Source organism: Anticarsia gemmatalis, chromosome 11, assembly GCF_050436995.1.
Source record: "Anticarsia gemmatalis isolate Benzon Research Colony breed Stoneville strain chromosome 11, ilAntGemm2 primary, whole genome shotgun sequence".
Taxonomy (NCBI): Eukaryota; Metazoa; Arthropoda; class Insecta; order Lepidoptera; family Erebidae; genus Anticarsia; species Anticarsia gemmatalis.
This window is the reverse complement of record NC_134755.1, coordinates 4,386,286-4,410,815: the sequence shown is the minus strand read 5'-3', so window position 1 is coordinate 4,410,815 and position 24,530 is coordinate 4,386,286. Positions and strand designations below refer to the sequence as shown.

The window sequence follows — 24,530 nt, the reverse complement described above, 5'->3', positions numbered from 1 at the left end:
TTCAGTGAAGCGGAATAGATAATTTAGCTAACCAATTAGTTAATTGTATGTTCTAAACTACTATGTAAACTTCCAGGGCCGACCGGGTGAGAAAGGCGAGAAAGGAGATGCAGTAAGTAATAAAATATAACGCAACGAGAATTAAAAATTCCTACTCTCCGATGCACAAAGACTGAGCTGTAGACCTATGTATATTATATTCAATGAAAACGAATATTTGTTGTTCTATATCTGTAACGTACGTTATAATTATCGTACAAGAATATAAAGCATGCTTATTCGAAACTGCCTACTATGTGTCAAAATTAAGAAGAGAGAACCTTTTATAATTTACGATTTTCGTTTTCAAAATCACAGTAGGCCTGCAAGTAGCAGCGGTTGAAATTAAAGAGTGATCAAATTCAGATCAGTAAACAAGTTTATTCAAAGGTCCATAACAGTCTATTTAAAGCTCTGTCTGTCTATTTGTGTGCTTGCTCCAACTAAACCATCAAACAAATTATGATGGAATTTTGATTTAAGCATAGAAATTGAAAAATATTAAAATCTGTTTACATTTTCGTGTATAACTTTATTCTAAACGTATATTTTATAAGGAAAAGATAATTAATTGTAATTATGTGATGAATGTTTATTTTATATAATGTTTACAGGGACCCAAGGGAGATCAGGGCTCCCAAGGTGGACGAGTAAGTAATAACTTTACTATTTATAATTATTTTCCTATTTTTTTTTTACCAAATAAGTTAATACAATAATAGTCAACCTAATTTATTAGTATCAAAGCTTTTGTACTTATCCGAAATTTATGTAGCTTACATGCTTTACGATGGGAACAACTAGAACAAATCTTTTAACGTGCCATAGAGACACTCAGTTTAAATACCACTAAGCCGTCACGCCTTTTAAAGAACTGCTATAAGAGTTGAAATCAAATTATCTATTAGGTTCTATTACTAAGGACCAGTTTCTCGATTTATATTTAAATATAACAAAATTACAGCAAATGTTTTTAAATAATCGTCAAAAATTCTATGTAAAAGATATATTTAGAATTGGTGAAACTGGGCTTGATCTAGGTACTTTTCGTACTGGCGGTAAATTCATCCAATGTAACACCACGACAACACAATCGTTAATGTGAATAGGATTCAACGAAAAACATGATTGATAAACCGTCTAAAGCAAAAAAAAATGTTTACAGGGCCAAAAAGGTGAAGAGGGTCTCCCAGGAATACCTGTAAGTAATTTTAAATAATTGTAATAAAGTTTAATACACTATTTTATATGAATGGGGGCGATACCAACAGCTGTCATTTGGTTTATGAGGAGAAAGCTAAGATATGAGAATACAACTGCATGCATGTATTTAGTAGCGCGATTTAGTGCAGTCCGTAATATAGAGTATCGAAAATTTTCCGTTCAAAATGTACCTAAAAATTGTTGCCCCGAATGGATTTTGCTATAAAAATTTCCAATTAACTTTTTTGAATTATATACCAATGATCTCTTCTAAGTTGTTGGTCTGAAGGTTAAGCACTAATAATATATTTGTTTATCAAACTTTCAGGGTGATAAAGGTGACAGCGACTCTTATGTAAGTATTTACTTCCAGACTTTCAGACAGACCAAATTCATTATCAACTCGAAATTAATATTAGGCATATGCCGATCGGGTTTATCTACACATATTCGGTTTTGCCGCCCGGCTAGGCCGATCTTTGCCGAACCACTTACGTGTAAAGCAAGCCTTATACCCTGTCAGTCAGTAAAAATTCCTGTATTTTTTTCCATATTGACAGCTTCGAGAAAATCTCGGACAGTTTGTTTCATTGTTTTCTTTTACTCATCAATTTCCATAGAGTGACAATATTTAAACATGAAGTTAAACACGAAATTATAAGTAATAATTGTATTTTTACAGGATTTAAGCCTCGAAAACATCGGATCGCAGCGGAGCAGTTTCTAGACATCAAGTTAGCAGTTTCAAGGGGCCATTTCCTACCACTATCGATTGTCTAAGCTATTGAGATGATGACGAGCGCAATTTTTGCGAACTATGTTTTTTACAAGAAATTTATAATATTATTATGCTTACTAGTCGATAAAGCGGACTGTAAAAAATCGCGCTACTGATTACCTATGTTTTAAATATAAAGACTTTCTACAATTTTGAGATTATATACCTATTGTATAGATGCCTATTGCACGCAGGGTTCGAAGTGTCTGATTGTTATTTAATTGTTTAGAAAATATCGATGACAAGAAAATAATTGTACTGATCATTTCTGATTCAATGTTTTACTTTTACATTATTGAATAAAGTGCACAATATACGTACAGTAAATACACAGTTGAAAGTACAAATCTTATTTATTTTAATTTATAAAATAATTATTGTTCAATGTAATTCATTTTTAATAGTTCAAATAAATCTGACCAAAAACTTTGTTTAAGTTATTTATTTCCTTTAATCCTATAATACTATGTTATTATATATTGTATACAATTTTATTAAAACCTTGTAAGTCGTTTTTTTAAGCCGAAGAGTGGCAACCATATTTTTTGAATTACAAACTTTCACCTTCATAATATTCAAAAGTCATTTTATTAACATATTTTACTCAACCAGGCCATCTGTTGGATCACACAAGAACTAATTCCTGTAAAGGATGAACATCAAAGAATTTACCGACGACTATGCGGTGAAGTACACATGTCGACCAGAAGATGGCGCTTATACGTTACGCATAACGTTAAATAAATTAGTTATTTCAGGACAGTATCCTAAAAAATAATATTTTGTTTTTGTATTCAAAAAATAATTGATCACTTTTTTATACCACTTTTCATTTTTTACTTTACAAAAGTACTTTTCGAAACCATAATGTACATTTCAAATGAAACTTTTAACTGGCCCGGGAAACGAGGTTGTCACTTGCATGTAACGCACATTTCAGTAGCAGTATTTGGAAATTCGTAGTAAAAAGTAGGGCAGGATATAGTAGCTTATACATAAAATTAAACTACATAGGTTTTAACAGCTTGGGTCTACCCACCTTACGACTGACTAAGCTGCCACTAGGCAGTTAGCTAGTCAGTTGTAAGTCAGTCATTCACATAAGTATGATTTTATTTATCTAACATCACTTGTAATGCTAAAAATACTTAAGATTTTCTACCACTCTCGCCTATGACTAACCAAGGACCAATAATTAAGAAATGTATGGAAATCAGCATCCGTAGCGTATTTCGAATGAACAATTTTTCAGATAGGTAATTTTTAAATCCAAGCTAGCTTGGATTTGGCCGGTAGACAGGCCTACAATCTGATTAAGGTACGATTCAGACCAACCGGCTCGCGTCGGGCCGGGCCGGACGGCATTTTACAATGCGGTAAAGAACATTGAAATGTATTAACAGTAAATACAGTTCATATTTGCAAGCAACTTACGCATAGCTATCTCCGTCGGCATCCCGCGACGCGTCGCGACCTGTCGCGACCTGTTGCAGAATGCATTCGGCTGTCGCGACGGCCGACCGGCCCCGACCGGCTCCGAACGGCGCCGTCGGCATCCAATCGGCTGCCGTCGGGTCCGTTCGGAGCCGGTCAGCTGTGCGTCGTGAAATACGAACGGAGATTACGGTGCAGCAACTAGCGAATCATTGAAGTTGTGCTCTTCAAGCGACAGTTAACATATTAAAATCAAAAATGGATACGGAAGAAAAACTAATTTCTTTAGTCCAGACATATGATTGGATTCCAGCGGACGCTGTCGGCTGCCGCGGCACGCGTGCGGCTACCGCGGCAGCCGTACGCATACCGCAGTAGCGGTACAGCTCCGACGGACGCGTTCGGCTGCCGCGGCACGCGTACGGCTCCGTTCCGAGGCGGCGCGACGCTAGCCGGTTGGTCTGAATCGTACCTTTAAGTGACCTTAATTAATTTAATGAATAAACAATGAAAAATCGTCAGTAGGGTATTTAAATATACTGCAAATTGGTTACGTTTGCTTGAAAAATATATTTTCTATTCAATGACTTTTTTCTTTCTATCCATTAAACAGATTAAGGTCACTCTAAATCCGTTTCCCAACCAATCCATTTAATTTAGAGCTCGTCATGCAGCTGCACTGCTATTTTTTTTTTCAGATAAAACCTCTTAAGTGAATAAATGGAAATAAAACTTTATAGTAAACGGAAGCCAGTCAGTAAAAGGTCGTTACTTGCACTTCATTTAACTGAACGTTAGAAGAATTTTATTCTTGGAAACTTATCTAGAACACTAGGAAGCATTATGATCCATTCGTATTTATTTATGCAAAAAATAAAAGATAAAATGATCACAGTATCAGAATCGAATGATCGCAACATGTAAGTTTATCTCAAACTTGATTGGATTTACTATAGTTTTATTTTTGCAGGCAAAAGTAATTTTTAACAGCACAGATAAAGGGTTATATTCATGTTTATATCTTTACTTTATGCCAAGATGTATGGGTGTGAATGAAGCAACTGAGATTTGGAAGGATTGAACCAAGTGGCATGCTCTGCCTACCCCTATAGGAAGAAGGCATAATTTTATGTACATATTTTATATATCTGCTTTCTCTACAATTTTGCATTAACCAACACAACAACAATTAACATACAGTTTCATACTAAAATACATCCTTGGCACACTAAAGCAGACATAATAGAACTTGAAACCTAATGTCACAAAAGGCGATAAAAGCGCAAAGCGAGGCATACGCTGGATGTATCGTTAAGACTTGGAACTTTTCGCAAAGTTAGCTAGTTTGAACAAGCTAAGAACCAGTTAAAATAAGTATCATAAAATATTCGAAACATAAAACTGCTCTAAAACTGGACTCAATGGACGCTTTTAGATGTATTGTTTATATGCTGTATTTCCATTTTTGGATTGATAAAATCACAGTATTTGTAGTTAAAGAAGAAATTTACCACTTGAAAAAAATTGGAGGGTGGTTGCGTTTGTTGTAATTGGTAAATTCTGTTTGTATAATAATATACAAGTAGATGCAGATAAAGAATACAATACGCTGGAGTTGAAATATTTAAAAGTAAATTTCTATTTTCTTTAAAAACATTTCAACCTCAAAAAAATATAATTGAATCTGAACACAAAATGTTTCTATTGGCACAAATCCGTTACCAACCTATTCGTTTTGTAAACCACCACGAAAACTGCAAGAGAATTCTTAAGTAAAAGTTGGTGTTAAAGTTTATTTTACTCACGTGCCAAAAGAGAATGGGCAACATATGAGCACACGTTGGCAATGCGGTCACGGATACACCTGAAGGCGCTGTAGAAAATTTCCTTTGTCTTGTAAACTTATTGAAGAGGAATTGGACCTGGCACGCTAGAACCGACATCAAACATACAGCTTGGAGTTGTAACTTTCCCACTGATAGAAAATAAAAACATATGTATTTTTTTGTTAAGAATTTGTTATTACATTCGATATGTTACTGTAAAAGCCCGAACGGTGGTAAATCCTAAGATTTTCCGGTATAACCTAAGATTTACCAACTCGCAATGGTAAAAGTCCGAATAATTATTTTATTTCGAACTTTTACCTATATTCACTTGATGATATCGAGATGTCGCCGGAGCCCCGCTTCGCGGGGCTCCTCCTTCTGGGTGGTTAAAAAAAAATAACCACGAAGTCTAAGGTGGGAGCTTCGCTTCGCTCGCTCCCACCTTAGCCTTCTAACCTAACCTACCCACGTCGCTATGCCCAAAACTCCTTCTTTATAACAATGTCACAGTATATAATTACACCGTGAAATAGTTATAAACATAGTTATGAAGGAGGATTTTTTTATATATCGTAACATAGTTTTTAAACTCTGGCATGTTCGGACTTTTACCATTGAGAGTTGGTAAATCTTAGGTTATACCGGAAAATCTTAGGATTTACCACAGTTCGGGCTTTTACAGTAACAGATATAATTAAAATCTTGTTAATCTATTGAATCTTGATTCAATAGATTATAAATTTAATGCGTTAAATTTATAATCTATTAAATCAAGTAGATAATCAAAATTTTGATTAAAACGTGTTATAAATTTAACCGCTAACAGGTAGGAATATGCGATAGTCAAGCCTTGTACCTATAAAAAAATTACAGCAAAAGAAAACCATGAGATGATTGGAACTTCAAAACCTCCCATTTTTTACAGAAACGATACGATATAGTAATTATAGCTTCGATAGTTTCCGTAATATCAGTCCGTATGTTTCAAATATCTCGCCTTATTTTCACACTTGACAAAGCAACGCCTGATTCCATTCACGTAATACAGTCTCGTTTATATTGACATTTTATATCCTAACCCCGTATCTTTCTTTGTAATACTTATTTTTATGGGAATAAAAAAATATAAGCTTCTGATTTTTTTCTCAGCAAAAACTTAGTTGAAGTAGCAAATTGATAAGTTTAATATAACTATAAAATGAGCGAGGCACTTGATAATTGCAATTTCAAAAGGGGCAAATCTTATCCGAAGGCAAGACACGTGTTCTTACCGAAATTTCATAATTCTATACAATTACATAATTATTTTACGAATTTCGATATACCCTACTTTACGTTATATCTTTTACAGAAAAATTATGTGACTTTAATAACATTCTAAAGCTTCATATGATCGCTTTTATAAAGACAAATGAGGTGTGGAATATATTGCGAATAGACGGCCTGGAGCTCTCGGCACGTATTGTTTAAGGTTGCCTTTAAACCGTTGAATTATGAGGGTAGCAAGAATGCGTTGAAGGTATTGAATAGACGACTACGTCTAGTAATTGTAGTGAAAACTATCGTTGGCGACATAGTTTTTAATTAAATAATTTTAATCTTCTATAGTATTACTTAGTTCTAGATTTGTTACACTTATAACTAATTATTATATTGCTCTTGGTAAAGCACACTTTAAAGTAAAAAAAAAGCATAAGTTTTATGGATGACTTAGAGTTGGGTGGAATTTAAATTTTCGTCCGTTAGCCTAAAATATTCCGAATTTGTTTCCTGTAATATATGAGATTACTCATCAAAACTTCACTTAAACTAAGTTTAAAACTTACTTATAACATGTTTAAAAGTTGAAGTTTTCAACTAAAACTAATTGGAATCCAAAAATCATTTCTTTTTGTAGATTTGCTTGTTTAATACTTTTTAGAAATATAATCACACAAATATTTTAGTGCAGTACAGGTATACATATATATAGGTATATGTTATTAAGAATAGCTATTAGTAGCAGTATATGATTAGCATATCCTTTCAATCCTTTGACAGTATCCATATACGCGATGTAAGTGAATAGAAGGACTAACTTCAGGAGTCTTGTTCAGCAGCGAAATTTACACACAAACGTACCTACAGAAACTTAGTTTGTGTTACAAACACAATGCTCTCTGGGACGCCGAGTAAACAATGAACTAGAAACTATGTTATTGTTACAAGAATTATTCTATTTAGGATTTGATGCAAGTGCATATATTGTGAACATAATCAAAATATGAAAGTATTGATTGTGAGGATGTTTTAACGGATGCCTGTTACATAATCACTGTGACCGTGTGAAAAGATTTTCAGGGGTATAATGCATTTTCTGCGTTAAATGGGGTTTTGAGCTATATCCTTGATTCTCTAGCACTATCGACTACCGGCAATCGGCTAGCTATCAAAAATGTTATCTGACAATTGGTTCAGCGCCTTTAGTAGACGCCGTAGAAACTATTTTTGCAGTACAGTATAAATGTCAAACTCTCGATACTCTCGACTCGAAAGTATCGACTATACAGAATCGTGCTACGTGCTACTAGTTCTGTAGCTTTGGCGTGATAAAATAAGTTACATCCATCAAAACATCTTCTCACATTCGTAATATTAATTTAGATTATTATTTTCCTTTCTAATTCAAAAACAAAGCATGTTGCTCGAATACCAGTACGTGGTTCTTTAATTTTGAAGCAAGTTTATCAACAAGAACGAAACGGTTCATCAATCAACGTCCGATCCGAATCAGACGTTTCTCGTCTTAATCCTTAAGCTGTTCAAGTAATTCGTTCACGGTTTAACACTCGGGACTTTTGTTTACTTGCAACTAATGAACGTTAGTTTGTTCCTTAGAAGTTGGACTACCGTAAAATATATCTGAAAACTAAACCTGTGGTCCGCGAGTTGTGATCACGAACTTTCGAGGTCTATTCAGTCAGTAAATTTCTGGTTAGATGAAATCGGGTTTTGGGCCAATGTCGAAAAATAAGAACTGGGTCCATGACATGTGATAGACTATTCTTTTTTGGAATAATGTAATTAGTAGCAAATTGCACTTAGGTGGTAACTGGTTTGCTATAGTATCATGACAGTGTGTGCGCGATCTGAGTGCTGAATGGATAAAAGGCACTACTGCCGACGTATCTTCCAAACATATTTCAATTTCGATTCACAATTTAGCGAGACTACGGAACCTTGTAAATCATTTCAAATAATTCTGATTTAAATTGATATGTTCGTAGCGTAAAGAAATCAGTCTCATCCCGTTAGTTTAGTTACTGACATCCATCACGCGTGTTTTACTTTTTTCCTCTACATATTTTCTCCTGGCGACACTTGATATAAAAAGCTTCGAAAACGTACTCTCTATTTCTTTACAGTGAAAAAGTGTGAAACTCGAAGTAAGCCTGCGTTCACATGAACTTCAAAACGTTTATTACACAGGACAACAAAATCGCACTTTTTTTTTGTTGCATGAAGTTTTTCTACTGTTGTTTACTAATTTGGGCGTGCTGATTACGAATCTACCCTCAGATTTTTTGCAGCAGCTCTAGTTAGTGAGATTCAGACACCGTCTCAAATTGACCTAAGTTGTCGACAATTTCTATCAACAGCGGTGTAACTAATATTTTGTTCCAAAGTTTCTCATTATCTCTACCTCAAGAAGAACGTGTTTGAATACTCCTGATTATTTTTGTGTGATATGTGGAGAATATATGTTCAAAAAATTTCGTCTTAACGTGTCGGACTTTGTGAAAAAAGCATATTTAGACTACTTCGGGTTTCCATTGCCGTCAAATACCAAGCCCTGGATACCTAGTTTGGTGCGTAAAAGTTGTGTTGAGTCTTTGCGATTATAAGCAAACAAAAAATACCCTTTTCTAAGTACAAAGCTCCCATAATTAGGCATGAACATCATGATGACTGTTATTTCTGTGTAACGAAAATCATAGGAATAAACAGTAAAAATTGCTCGAAGCGGATATATCCCAAATTAAAATCTGCAATAAGACCAGTTTTGAATACTAGTGACACACTAGCACCACAGCAGCCCAGTATGTCTTCAGAAAATTCAGCAGAGTGCAGCCAACCAACCCATAACGACGAAGATTCTGGCGACAGTGATTTTGTTTGCTCCGATGATCCCCGACCACTAAATCAAAATGATTTAAACGACTTGATGCCTCTGATCAAGTCAATCTTGGACTATATATGACAGATATCGAGAAATGTGCATGGGAAGAATTAGTTTGGGTAGTAAGATTTTTTTTGGGAAATAGAAAGTATGATGGCTACATTGAGCATGTTGAACAGTTACTGAAACACTACCAGCGGCTTGGATGCAACATGAGTATCTAGCTTCACTACCTTCACAGCCATCTAGACCGTTTCCCCGAAAATCTCGGAGACCTAAGCGAAGAACAAGGGGAGCGCTTCCACCAGGATATTCGTACCATTTAAGAGAGATATCAGGGATAGTGGAACGTAAATATGATGTCAGACTATTGTTGTAGGATCCTAAGTAGTACTCCTAAAACACCTCACGCAAGAAAATCATATAAAAGAAAATTTGAATTAATAATAATTGCAAATATCCCTTAAACTATGTGTATTTTTTGTGAAAATCCTGTCATTTCATACTAAAAAAACTAGAGCTGCTACATAAAAACGGCAATTATTTTTGAATTTAGCGTAAAAAAACTATTCTGATTCATGTAAAAAACCTTATGCAACAAACATGCTGTTTTCCTGTGTTATTTATTCGTATGAGTTGCTGCCATTTACGATATTTTTTTCGATCACTAAACAATAATACATGCATATACAACCTAGTCTCATTCGCTCTATTCAGGACGTCAGATTTGAGTTCCATTTTCATATCACTTTTTACAACCAATTACAAATTTGGTCTCCCTCTTCTTTGCTGATCTGAGGTACATAATAATATTATTATGTTGAGATTGCGCGTTGTACTAACTTAGGTGATCTCTTCTTCAAGTTGTTGTGTTTCAATAGGTTTGATCCCTCGTCTTCGTTTGAGTGCAAGCTAAAGACGTTTCAAGAAGCTTTACTCAATACTTTCTAATGTCATTAACGATAAAATATTTTACAAAGTCCATTTTTCGCATAAAACTGGTCATCATCCCAACTGTAGAATAAGTTGCAAAAATGCTCCACCATGTGGACGTCGAGTTAGGTAATTCATTAGCATTCCATTCTCATCAAGCGGTCCAGTATTTTTAGATAAGCTTGGCTATTTTTCATTTTAATGTGTCCTGCTTTCGTTCCCTTTGTACGCTGCCCTCTGGATTGTGCTGTGAATGTTGGCGTTAAATATGTAAGTTAAATATTTTTTTGTACTCATTACGTGACAGGAAAATCTCACTTCCTGAATTAAGTATATTTTTTACAAACTGATAGAAGAATATAACAAATGTTTGAATACTTTAACTACGCTTTACTGTAGCACAACTTTCACCGATCAGTAGTATTTGATATTTAAAATATTGTTTCATCAACATTGATACTAAATCATAGCCCACTAGAGACGTTTTGTCTATAATAGCCGATGATGAAGCTGTCCGTTCACCGTTAGACGACAGAAACAGAAAATCGTTCCATAGATTGTTCGTATTGAATATTTGCCATTTAGTATATTCTTGACGGTAGGGACGAATAATTCATCTCCAGTATTCTCTTTCCTTATTAGTACAGTACAATAATTACAAGGAACCACAACAGAGACATAAACTCACAAGTCAATTTGTTCGCAATTCGTGTAAACACAAGTGGGGTGAACTAGACGGTCAAAGTTATACAATAGAAACTATTCTATCCATTGTTGTGGCGTTCACAGACGGCAACGGATTGGACTTCTTGGTGTAGTCTTTAACATTGTTAATTAAAACGTTTAATTGAATATTCTTACAAGTTTAATAGATATTAAAGCACGTTAATAAAACCTCTATTATATGAGTATTGTCCTTTTTTTTTTTTTTTTTTTTTTTTTTTTTTTTTCGTCAGGGAAACCAATCGGGGTCGCTGTAAAGGTCGACCCACCGGCTAGGTCCCCGCCGCACTGGGAATGCGCAAACGGGGTATGTGGTCCGCCGTAGAGCCCACTAAAAACCTGACGAGTGTCCAACCGCTTCCGCAAAGACGTGCGCCGGGATAACCGCAATAAGCTAGTACCGCAAGACGCACGCCATGCGCGGCTCGCCGGGGGGCCCTACCTTGGGTGATGCCGCCTGGGTGGATAGTGACGGCATCAAACACCATAGACGATGGACGTGACACCACCCGCCCATCACCTATCTTGGGAACCTCACCTCTCCTGTGGGCGGCGGAAGTCCCGATTCCGTCACCCGGAGGTTCCACTTAAGGAGGAAGGCGGCGCAGATGCGCCACCCGCCTGCGCCCGACGCGGCGTCGGCGGTTTGGGTCAGCGAGGGGATCGAGCTCCCTGACCCGCTCCGCTTCCTCCTTGCGCTTGATCACCTCCTCACAGAAGGTGACCATGGCGCTCCATACCTCGCCACTGTCGACCATGGCCCGGCACACGGTCGAGAGTGACAAATCGGCTCCGATGGCGTCAACAAGCGCCGCGCGCGGCTCCGACCACGCCGAGCACACGGCGAGTGTGTGTTCCGCCGTGTCCTCGGCACAGCCGCAGTGATGGCAAGCCATCGTCGACTCCCTGCCGATCCGGCACAGGTATCTCCCGAAGCAACCGTGCCCGGAGAGGACCTGCGTCAGCCGGAAGGTCATCGACCCGTGTCGCCTATTGACCCATCGATCCAGGACCGGTCGGATAGCGCCGATGGTCAAAACACCGGCGCTTGGCTCTACCAACCGCTCGGACCACTGCCGGAGGATCCCGTCGCGGCACTCACGCCGTGCGAGTGCCCCCGTTGGCAGTAATCCGGTCCCCGTGTTCCTCTCTGCTCTCGCCTGACGGTAACGTTCCGCCAAGGCACGAGCCTCGAGATCCCATGAGGGAGTCCCGGCGAGGACACATGCCGCTCCAAAGCTGACGGTCACGTATCCCCGTATGGCCCTGTTCGCCATCACTCGTTGCGGTCTCTGAAGGACCGCAGTGTTCCGGCGATTCAGGGCATCCACCCAGATGGGCGCCCCGTAAAGAGCCATCGAGCGCACAACTCCGGTGTATAGCCGGCGGCATGCACCCAAGGGCCCCCTCAGGTTCGGAAGCAATCTTCCCAGTGCCCCAGCAGCTCCAACAAGTTTGGGTGCAAGGCGAAGGAAGTGCTCCCGAAAGTTCCACCTGCTGTCGAGGACGATGCCTAGGTACCGCATCGACCTACCAACGCTGATGGAAACTCCGCCCACCACTAGCTGCGCTCCGACCGGCGGCGCCTGCCGAGGCCCATGAAAACAAATGGCCTCGGATTTGTCTAGGGCAACCACGAGTCCCAGGCGCCGAATACGGCTGACGACTTCGGCGACGCCGGTCGTGGCCAAGAGAGCCGCCTCTGGGTATGTATGGCCGCGGGCCGTGACGAGGGTATCGTCGGCGTAACAAGTCACGTCGACCCCCGCCACGAGTGGTTCCCGCAGCACCCAGTCGTAGCCGATGTTCCACAGCGTCGGACCAAGTACCGACCCCTGTGGAACACCGCACTTGACGATCCTCTGGCGCCACCCGTCCCTCGTGGGATACGCTACGGACCTGTCGGAGAGATAAGATGTTAACACTCTCCGCAGGTACTCCGGCACGCGGTGGTGGCTGAGCGCAGCGAGGATGCAGCTCCAGGGAAGCGAGTTAAAGGCGTTGGCGATGTCAAGAGACACCGCCACGACCACCCCTCGCCCTTTCACTGCGTCCCCAATCAGGGATCTCACCCGCGAGATCGCGTCAATGGTGGACCGGCCCCGGCGAAACCCGAACTGCGAGTCACAGAGGTCCGGTCCCGGTCCCATTAAGTGCTCGGTGAGACGGGCTGCCAAAAGGCGCTCAAAGAGCTTGCCCGCCTCATCGAGCAAGACGATGGGACGAAATGCCGATGCAGAATCTGGCGGGCGTCCCTCCTTCTTGATCAGGGTCAATTTTCCCGTCTTCCACCTACGGGGAAAATGACCCTGTGCCAGGCACGAGGAGAACAGCCATGTCACCCTGGATTCGAGCGCGTTGGGCAGAGCCAATGTCCATGCCCGTCCGGGAATTCCGTCGGGCCCCGGAGCGGTGTTACGGCCCTTCAGCCTGTCCACCGCCCGGTGCAACTCGTCCAAGGTGACTTCGGGCGCGACTGCTTCCTCAAACTCCTCACTGTTGGTACTGCTCCCCGAATCCACCGCCGCCGCAACCGCAAACGGGGGAGGATGTTCCCCCCGGTCCGGAAACAGGCCTGCTAGTACCTGTTCCAGAAACTCGGGTTGGAGACTCTCCGTCACTGGGGGCTCCCAGGGGCGCAATTTGGCACGCACCATCCTGTAGGGCCGCCCCCAGGGGTCCCGGTCTAACGTGTCCAGGAACTCCTCCCAGGCCTTGTGTTTCGCGTCCACAATAGCCGCCGACAGGGCTCTACGACAGTCCCTATAGGCGGCATATAATTCGGCCTCGCGGGCTTCGTTGCGGCGACGACGCCGGCTTCGGGCGTATCGACGTCTGGCGATCACGCAGTTCTGTCGAATCTGCGCGATCTCCGGTGACCACCAATACACCTGACGTCTGGGGAGGCAGGGGCGGGCCCGCGGCATGGACGCGTCGCATACACGTGACATCGCGTCCACGAGCCACTCAGCCTCTACCTCCACGTCCACCGGGCCCTCAGGCGCTGGACTCCAGGACTGCACCAAGGCCGCCTCGACCAGCAGCTCTCGGTCGAGACGTCCCAGCACCCACCGCGGGCCGGCCCCACCCGGGGCCCGACCCGGCCTGTTCGGAGCGGCCGGAGAAGGCAGAATCCGATACCGGATATACCGGTGGTCGGATGCCGTCTCAACCTCCTCTAGCACGCTCCAGTCCTGGACACGGCGTGCCAGGGCGGCGCTAGTGAACGTGAGGTCCACTATCGAGCTGCCCTGTTGACGCACGCACGTGTTTACCGAGCCCCGGTTGGTCAGAACCAACCCAAGCGATACAGCCCATTCTTCCAACGCCTGACCCCTGGCATTAGTTGCCGGAGATCCCCACGCCACAGACTTGGCGTTGAAATCCCCAGCCACGAGAACGGATATGAGTATTGTCCTACAAATAAATAGACAGCCTTGTATGCACCACACCAGTGATTTGCAGGCGTAAGTAGATGATGGTGGTTTGTTTGATACAGCTACTTTATTTCGGAAATGTATAGAATATATTGGTAATAATTCAGATAAATCATGCATACCAAGGCTAAAACTCCCTACTAAGTTGGCTATTGCATTGTAAATAGAAAATGCGGGAGTAATTTATACACTTCTACTAACGCATTTATGACGTCATAAATAAAAAAAATATGTTATGTTAAAATCACGCCCTATTTATAAATAATTAAGAAACATTATTCATAAACATAAGCACCAACACCAACTCTATAGTATTAGATTTCCATATTTGCGCTAAAGTATATCCCTGAACAACTTACCTGAGTATCATTTTCGTGTCAGTTATTCCGCTACAGTGTTTCTAATCAATCATTTTACGTCAGATGTATCTAGTTTCTTCCCACGTACTAGGGATATCAAGAAGCGCTTATTTCACGATCAAAATATATTGCTGTTAGGAAAATCGTTAATACATACGTTCATGAGTTTACTTTCAAGCTACGGGTACACTATGATACAAATAACCCTCGATACGTAACAGTGAGTTTATGTAAATACACAAACGATTTATGCACATGTATAATTAAATTTAATTGGTGTTTTGAAATGATACGTAAATATACATTTTTTGAAGGTACTCATTGAATTTGATTTTTTTTTATGTGAAGCCAAAATAGACGGTGTATTCCTGTACAGATAATTTATTAGAATTATAAATGAGTTAGTATATTTGGCTATACAATATTATTTTAAGTCTTTTTAGCAACTTTACTGATAAAATCAGAAAGACTATCCACCATCACGCTACGACTGAACATGTAGACAATTGCACGTTTGGTGCGGTGGCTAACGTTGTCGAGTCACCACAACAACCGCCACGTCGTGAGTGGTGGCTTCGAATCCCATTAAGGACAAACATTCGGGTGATGAGCAAGCGTGTTTGCTCTGAGTTTGGATGCTAATTTATCTATATATGTAAGTATTTATAGAGAACAAGCTGTACTTAGTTCTGCAATCAAAATCTTTGTGGGTAAGTAGCCTAAAGACAATTTTATTTATATATTTCAACTAACATTTCTTTTATAACTGTGTGAACTCTAAATAAAGCAAAGAAAACTTGCGATTGAAGAATAAAATTTCTCTTTTTACGCAGAGTAACTTAAATTATTGCTGAGATGGCTAGACGGATGACTGTCGTTTTTATAAGAGCCTTTCATAATGATAAATTACGGACTCACTTGGTTAAAATGCGTTAGTGGTTCAACGGGAAGAATGTGCTATGATTCATGTTATTGGATGTTTCTGTTTGTCAGTGTGTATAATGTTGCATGTTTGTAGTCTTAGTATCTTCATTGGCAAGGATTTATTAAAATAAATGTTTCGAGTGGAGATAATTGAGGCCCTAGAAAAAAACCTAAACTTCATATCCGAACAGTTTGTTATACAAGACCGCCGGTTACGAGTACAAATGACATCACTGATATGATGCATGCATCTAGTCTTTCTAGGGTGTCTTCTCCCGGCGTTTTCATTTATTATATTTATACAAAGTAAAGGGCTACTCTGTACTTAATACAGAGTTAAATTATGACAAACTGAATTTTAAAAAGAAATATTCATCATATTCACGTCGCAGACGAAAGAAAATGGCGGTTAAAAATTGCGAGAAAACTTTTATTTGATCTTCTAAATAAGTTTGCCAGTCGTCAAAATGTTTAACTTTCAAACACGATTAAATATTTATGAATCTAAATATATATTCTATCTGTATATTTTAAGTATATTTTGCTAGTATGCTAGTATTTTTTTCCGTTCGTTATATTTTGTAGATGGCAGTGATAGCCGAGTGGTATAAGTTGACACCTCCTACGCAAGTGGTCGCAGGTTCGAACCCAAGGCAACACACCAATGACTTTTTGAAGTTACGTGTGTATTAGAAATAATTGTCACGTGCTCCAACGGTGAAGGAAAACATCGTGAGGAAACCTTGCATGCCTAAAATTTGTTTAATACATTTATTGAGGGCATGTAAAGTCCCCAACCCGCACTTGGCCAGCGTGGTGGACTCAAGGCCTAACCCCTCCCTCATTACGGGAGGAGACCCTTGCCCAGCAGTGGGACAGTAATGGGTTAAATTTATTTATTTATATTTTGTAAGAAAAGATTAAAACAACTCACAACAGTTGCGTTTTAAGAGGATGCAATTATTTTTTAATGTGTACAATGAGGTGTCAATAAAAGCTAAGTTCAAAATTGCGTCTGCTGGAACACGCAACCCTAAATGTAACTTTTCAATTGCCAATAGAGCGATTTTCAACAGTCGGTAAAACAATTTTCAACAGTCAAAATTTCGATAGCTAGCCGGTTGTCGGTAATCGATAGTAGTAGAGAATCGAGGTACCGATTATCGAGACTGACATTTAAACTGCATTTAAAAAAAATACCCTATGTCATCAACCTGTCATACAAAATTTGTCAATAGTTAGTCAGTTGTCGACAGTGCAGTGGTAGAAAATTGAGCTACAGTGAAAATGAAATTTTATACTAATAAATAAATATAGGGCTATATATTTAAGCGGTCACCTTGCCGCGACCACCATAGCGCCGCGTGTGGTAGATTCGAATCCCACCCGGGACAAATCTTTGTGTGATGAACACGAGTATTTGTTCTGAGCCTGGATGTTAATGTATCTATATGAGTATGTATTTAGAAGTATATAAGTATGTTTATCAGTTATTTGGTTACCATAGTACAAGCTCTGCTTAGTTTGGAATCAAATGACCGTGTGTGAGATGTCCCAAAATATTTACATATTTAATTATGAATTCAGGAATGTGTACTGTTTAGAAATTAATATTTATGTCAAAAGGTAGAAGATCCAATCACCCAATCTTTGCATTGACACGATCGCGACGAGTAGCAACGTAGCTGAACTTCAACTTAAAAAATTTCCAAATTAATACGAATCTGAAACCACAGAAATCTAGTTCACGAACAAGTTTTCAAAATATTTTCGTATTTTACCAGCGTAATTATTATCGTTAGTAGAAATAACGAGGCAAGGCCGGACCTTTTAAAAATGTTAAGTATTATGAATACAGAATTAAAGGCCTGGTTTAAAAAATCATGAATAATCATGGAGTTCTCCCAAAATAACATTGGATTTACTGCATGACTCGAAACAGATACTACCTACATATTACTATACGGATGCGGTTTACAAAATAATGTTTGCTTCATTTCTTATAGGTGAATATATTCACATAGGTGCAATAATAACTTGTATTGATTTTGAGACACAAGAATATTTAGTATGAATAATTGAAATCCATACGTACCTACATCAGAATATGTTTAAGTATACCCAGCATTATTTATTCAAAGATAAAGTATAGTCACTGTACTCCGTAAAACGTAGACCAAACCTTTTACTGAGCCCAAAAACTTTTACAAAAGAATTTAAATTTGATACTTAAAGAACAATTTAAATTCACTACATGAACGTTTATTACGAAGGAACACGGAACATTCCCGCAAACACCAACCCTTCTCATGTAATACGGTTAAAAGAGATAGCGGCCAAGTATTCATGTTTCAAAAAATTTAATTCTTACAACGCAGTCATGTTGTTAAGTAAACCAGTAAAAAGCGGTTCTAGCTGGTAAATAGCTTCAGGAAAGAGGATTTTCACTTCCACGACACAACTCTGGAAAGCAACTTCAAAAATACCACAAACAAAATTCGACCTTCCGTCTTATACAATAGAGCCTGATAATAGAAAATATGATTTCTCGTAAATGAAATTCACTTTGTTAGTTGTATACAGGGTGTAAGTAAGTTTCACGACATGCAGTCCACAGTGGTGTTAATTTTAAAAGTTGGAAAAAATGTCGCCTCCGAGAAATGTTACATTGCTAGGAAAATATACGGAGTTTCAAGGAAATTGCATGTCCACGATTAAACACGGGCTTTTGAGGAAAAAGTGCAGGAGAAATATTTATTTCTTGCAATTTATCAAATGTCGGCTTGAACTTTTTCTTGCTTTTTATTGTTCGGTGCGAGATATCTAAGGACTGATTTATTGTTATGCGAGGGTTTATAGCGGTATATATCATTATGACTGTTCAGACTACAAGATGTCATTTTACAGCTTGTTGCTTCGTTTGAGCCTGTTTCGGGATAGAGGATTATGCTATTTTAGTTATCAAAATCTATTTCACAAAGACCTAAGTTTGTCAAGTGCAAGCGAAAGTTTAACTCAACTTAAAAATACAGTAGCATACTACTATACCTTTATTAACTATTTATGTAAAATGAGCATAAAATATAGATTCGCGAAAATACAGCAAGTCGCAGAAGCTACAGCGAAAATAATTTGAACACTTACAAAGATTAAGTAATGTAAATCGTTTTAAAAATACAATCGTGGATCTATTAGACATTAATTTAGAAAATTTATCATCATTGAAGTACAAAGCAAAGTCGCAAACTTTTTGAACTTATTTAATAATCAAATATTATTTATATTATTGTTTCAAAGATTAAACTAAATGTTTATTCTAAAAGTTTTAATTGTTATCAATTTATGATGATCAAACTTTGTGTCAATCTAATAAAGTTTATGTTTTGCTTTTTATTTATTTGTTTTTTAATAGAACGGAGATTTACGCGTTTAATTATAGTTGTCTAAGAGGTGACCTCAGTAAATTTCAATGAGAGTTTCTTAATCGACTTTAAAATAAGACATAGGTTCTCAAGTCGTCAATATTTTTACATATAGCTTTGATGATAATTATTTTGTTTAAATTATTGCACGAGTCTAAATGGTATATACCTACGGTCTAAATAGTTTGACGAGTGAAAGGTGTAACTGTCGTAAACTCTCTTTTGTGTCCCACTGCTGGGCAAAAGGACCTTCCCTATTTCTTCCACGCTGGTCCTACAAAGGCACTAAGATCGTCGTGCCGTCTGCGAAGTAGTCGATCTTGATTCCGGTGCCCGTTTATTGGTGGTTTAAAAAAAAATAACCACGAAGGCTGAGGTGGGAGCGAGCGAAGCGAAGCTCCCACCTCAGCCTTCTAACCTAACCTAACCTAACCTAACCTACCCATGTCGGTTTGCCCAAAACTTCTTCTTTATAACTATATTACGGTATATAATTATATCCCTAGGGATATAACTATGTTACGGCTTTATCTATCTTACTGCGACATCTATTCCGTCACGTTCCATTGGTCATTGTATTGAAAGTTTTTTTTTTGGTTTCACATTGTATTACTGTTTTATTACAGGTAATGATTTCCAAAAAGGACACCAAGCAATCACATTATATTATTTTTGCAGCGTCCGCAATTAAAGGGATTAATTAAAAAATCAATATGTAAATAGCCTTTCGATCCGTCCTCGTTCGTCCATCCAATGACACGATTAAGTAAAATAAATTACTTTCAATTTGATTTGGTGATGCTTGTACTTTACTTAGTATTACCATTGTTATGTTTAAAACGACTTTTAGTAAATAAATTTCTAGACTTGTTAAAATTTGTATCAATAGATATAATTTAAAATATGTTTCCTGAATGTTTTCACTATTCAGTCTTAGATCTGAATCTAAAGACTCGCCTTTTACTATAATTAAAAGTGTCTTTTTGTAACTGAGGTAGTATTAAAACAAAATACTTATCAATAAGTCTTATAACAAAATATCAACCTCTTTACGCTCACGCTGAGTGAACTGTCTGTGTTTTAGGACTGTTACAATTTATAACAAATACTGTTTATCTTACTTTAGTAATCACCTGTAAAATACACAACAATACTCGAAGGATAAAGTGTCCGCGCATCGAAAATAAAACGTGCTCCCCAAGATACGGAAGTCAATGACCTCAACTTATCACGGAATACCTATACAACATTTTAGGAACAAAGCACTACAAAGGTCAAGTAACTTCATACTTTAATTAAGCACTTCTATTTACTTTTATGAGGCAACGGCATGATACAACGGCAAACTTTAGTAACTTTTTTAATAGCATAAATCATGAGAGGTGAATTAAGGCGTTAAATAGTGTTCTTATTTAAGAATTTAAATACAAATGTGATAAATGAGCTTATTATTAAGGGGATATTATGTATCTCAGTTGACAAAAAGTGTACGTCAAATTAATGGTCACTTTTTTCAGTACATTGCTGATTTGGCGAAATATTTTAATCACTTTAGTCTAAGGGAGGAAACAATGTACAGCAAAGTAGCTTTCATACCTTTGGCAACTGAAATACATAAAAACAATAAGAAGTAATTGTAATGAAAATACAGCAACATGACAAGTAACTAGTGGCTCATTGCTGCACAACAAGCACTATTCGGTGAGAACCACCAAGCATGCTTAACGTCGCCACTAAACTGAGCCGCAACCACCTTTTTTATGTCGACATCAAAAATTTACTTAACAACGTGAAATTCCCGAGTCTTATTTCCAACCGTCGGGAAATATTCAAATGACTACACTACTCAGAGTTCAATAGAATCGCAATCACGATGTTATGGAACAATTACAATCTAGACCAAAATACTGCTGTCTGTCCGTCTGTCTCTCTGTCTATCTACCTGTTTGTCTGTCTGTCTTTCTGCCGGCCTGCTCGTTTGCCCCTCTATCCAACTACCCGGCTGTCTGTTCGACTATATTAAATAGATAATAGGATACGAGAACAAACGCAAGTACGCATTTTACCTTGGAATGCCTAAAGTTTCGGCACAAGTTACACTCGCCCTAGTCGCAGGCCATGGGTCCGCGATGACAGGACTCGCGTACATGAGGCGGAAGATATATCAACATGCAACGCGAAAGTAAAAGTTCTGTATTTAATAGTAGAAATTTGAGGCTCGAGGCGCCCATAGCCAGTTGCGCTCACCGGTCGGTAAAACGATCTGTGGGATAAGCAACTGTGATAGGTGACCGCATAGTGGTATTTGAGCTGGGCATCTTCGTGCTTCGGAGGGCACGTAAAAAGTCGGTCCCGGCTGTTGTCTACTAAGATATAGTCGTTAAGCCATGTCAAAGGCCTCTCGGGTGGCTCGAACAACTTTGACACTAGGTTGACCACTAAACATACGACAAACAAACAACAGTAGTAATTTATGGTAGTAATGTGTATTTTTTATGTTTTAAGATCCAACAAATTGGTAAATGAAGTGCTCGACGAATTTGAGTTTGCTGAATCACAAGAGCTAAGCTCGTCTGCATCACCAACAGGAATTCCTGAATTTTTAACACTGATACTGCGATTTTAACACTGAGACAAATTACCCTTACAGTTGCCAAGATCTTTGGTTGTATAATCTGATGTGGTTTAACACACCAAACAGCGATACAGCATCGCACCGTACACATGCGTAGACAAATGCATTAGTAGACTTTGAGAGCATGAACTTTTGACAAAATACGCCCGGACACAAGTAAGTCACGACATACCAACCGTACTTTCGGCGGCGAACAATCGGCGATGGAATAGTTGGCAATTTGTTATACTTAACGTAATTTTGACTTGTATGTCATAGCTGTCTTTAAGAACACAGCAAACATCTTGTACGGAACGTTCGGCACCGAACATTGGGCAGGTGTGACGTTACATTAACAAGACAAACCATTTTTTTTGCGTTAAGTATTCCCACCGTTTTGCCTCTTTGTGTTTTAAGCGTATTATAATGCAATAAAAGAAAGAATTAGGAAATTCCTCAGGTTGATCAACAAGATAATATTCGAAGGTTGTTTGTCTAAATTTCTACCAAAACTTAAACAAGAATTTTCCCACAAAATTTGCTTTTTACTGTAATTAATAAGCTCTTTAATTTTGTTTCTTTGAACAAACCTTTAAGTTTTATGATATCGGTTATTTTGCTTACTTAAATATACGATTAATTAATACTTTTCATAAATACTCAGAAAGTTTCTATCTGTTTGTATTAAGATTTTTATTTATTTTTGTAAAATATACTGCAGTTCAAATTACAATTTCAAAATTATAAACCAGTTAAACATAAGTCTTTTTATCGTAAAATCTACACAACAACTAGAAGTTTTTCTGAAATGAGAAGATATTGTTCAAGGTACTCTGTCTTATAACAAAAGTGTATAGAAGGCACTTGTTTGTTAATGACACATGCATAAAATAGCACCTTTAATAGCAATTTGTCCGTTAGCAAAGACCGCCTCTTGTTACGTTCCCTGCAAACTTATGTTGCTTCATTCACATTTTTACATCTTCGATCCGAATACTTCTAAGTAACGTGTATAAATAACACATACATACGTATTAATTAATTATTCATAACCCGCAGTTATGTTCCATAGATAAGATAGCCACAACTCTCCTCTCGACATTACAATGTGTCCTATTATCCAGATGACTTAGCTAGCTAAGAATAATGTCACAAGTTACCAACGCTAGGCATCCCATTAAAAGTTCGTGCCGACACTACAGAAAGTGCAAACTTAATTATGTCAAGTTAAATTTACTAGACACCGCTAATTTCCTTTGAAATTTTCTTTGCTTAATTTCAAGTAATTTAATTACTCTTTGTTGGAAACCGTTTGGGTGTAAATAGATTTTAAAAGAGATAATGTGATTAAACGCTTGTATTTTGTTGTGCCTAAGCGAACTACGATCATACGAAATGAAAAGCTTTATACTTACAACGAAAGAATAACTTAAAATTTATTTAGGCTCAACTTGCTGGTGATTTGAGGGATACAAAGTCAATCATTAACATTTTTTTTAGTTTAAAGCCAAAGTTAAGTATTTGTAATCACATTATTAAACTGCTTCTTCAAGCGTTTACAGTAAAAAACGCACTTGCACTTCCCATTGAGATGTAAAAAAAATATATGTAAAAAAATGCTCCAAAAAAGCAATAATTTATTAGTCTCTACCTCATTTTTCGTATCATTATAATCTGCCGCTTATAACTCCAGACTACAAAATCACCGCGACCCTTTCATTGTGTAACACGTTTTCCATAAATGGTGCGAAGGGCTCACTAAAGTGGTCTAAACGGCGAAAATTTGTCAAGAAGTTAGAATGTAAGTTATGATATCCATTGTCACGAGAATCGCGGGGCGTAAGGCGTACTTATCAAACCTTAACGAAGATTTATACCGTGACGTCATTATTCTTGTCCCCCCATGATATCTTTTTATGTTGAAAATATTTTTTATCCCCCGGAAATGTGTGTTTGGGATGAGTAATATGTTTGTTTGTTGGCATTTTTCGGGAATGGAGTGATTTCCATGTGGTCTGATGGTTGATAGAAATATTTATCTGTCAATTTTTTACGTATTTTATTCACCGGAATGAGTGGCATAAACACATGTGTGGTATCAAAAAAAAGGATCAAAAAGGGTATAAAATATGCTATTTTAAGTATTTTTTATTTTTTCTAGGATATATTTATATACACTGGCATTATTTGTGACATGTCATTGTGTATGTATAGGTATCATAGAATTCAATTTAGGTGTAACAAAAATGCTCATAAGATAACAGCTACATCTCCAATATGTTAAAAAAAAAAAACTCCCCACCTACGTTCATAATTATCGCGCGAGAAAAGGTTATGGCTTATACCTATAGAAGTACCAAGTGCAGGTGTCCTCATAGTGTTATTGCTCTCGTTAACTTAACAATCAACATGAAATATCTGAAATCTTCGTATAATTAATTTTACAATAAATAATAGCAACTACGTATTTACAACAAAAGGATGTCACAAACTTCTCAAGTCAAAGCTATTCGAGCTGAATTCGAACTGAAACTTGTACAAATCAACTATAAAGTTTCGAATGGAGCAAATTAACAAATCTATTTGCAAAGACCGTTGTAAAGTTGAGACATCAACGTCGCAAGGAGAATAAATTGCTTGAGTTGTTGCTTGCCTAAAACCCCTCCGAAGGGTAGG

The 24,530-nt window shown here is 38.2% G+C and overlaps 1 protein-coding gene across 1 annotated transcript in view; it reads left to right on the top strand.

Moving 5' to 3' along the window:
- LOC142976397 (uncharacterized) overlaps nucleotides 1-2,434 on the top strand; it is a 49,782-nt gene extending 47,348 nt beyond the window's left edge. The window contains exons 82-86 of the mRNA XM_076119728.1: nucleotides 77-112; nucleotides 654-689; nucleotides 1,205-1,240; nucleotides 1,571-1,597; nucleotides 1,925-2,434. Coding sequence (XP_075975843.1) covers nucleotides 77-112; nucleotides 654-689; nucleotides 1,205-1,240; nucleotides 1,571-1,597; nucleotides 1,925-1,969 — 180 coding nt within the window. The 3' untranslated portion in view covers nucleotides 1,970-2,434. The remainder of the gene's footprint in view (nucleotides 1-76; nucleotides 113-653; nucleotides 690-1,204; nucleotides 1,241-1,570; nucleotides 1,598-1,924) is intronic.
- Nucleotides 2,435-24,530: the final 22,096 nt, after the last annotated feature.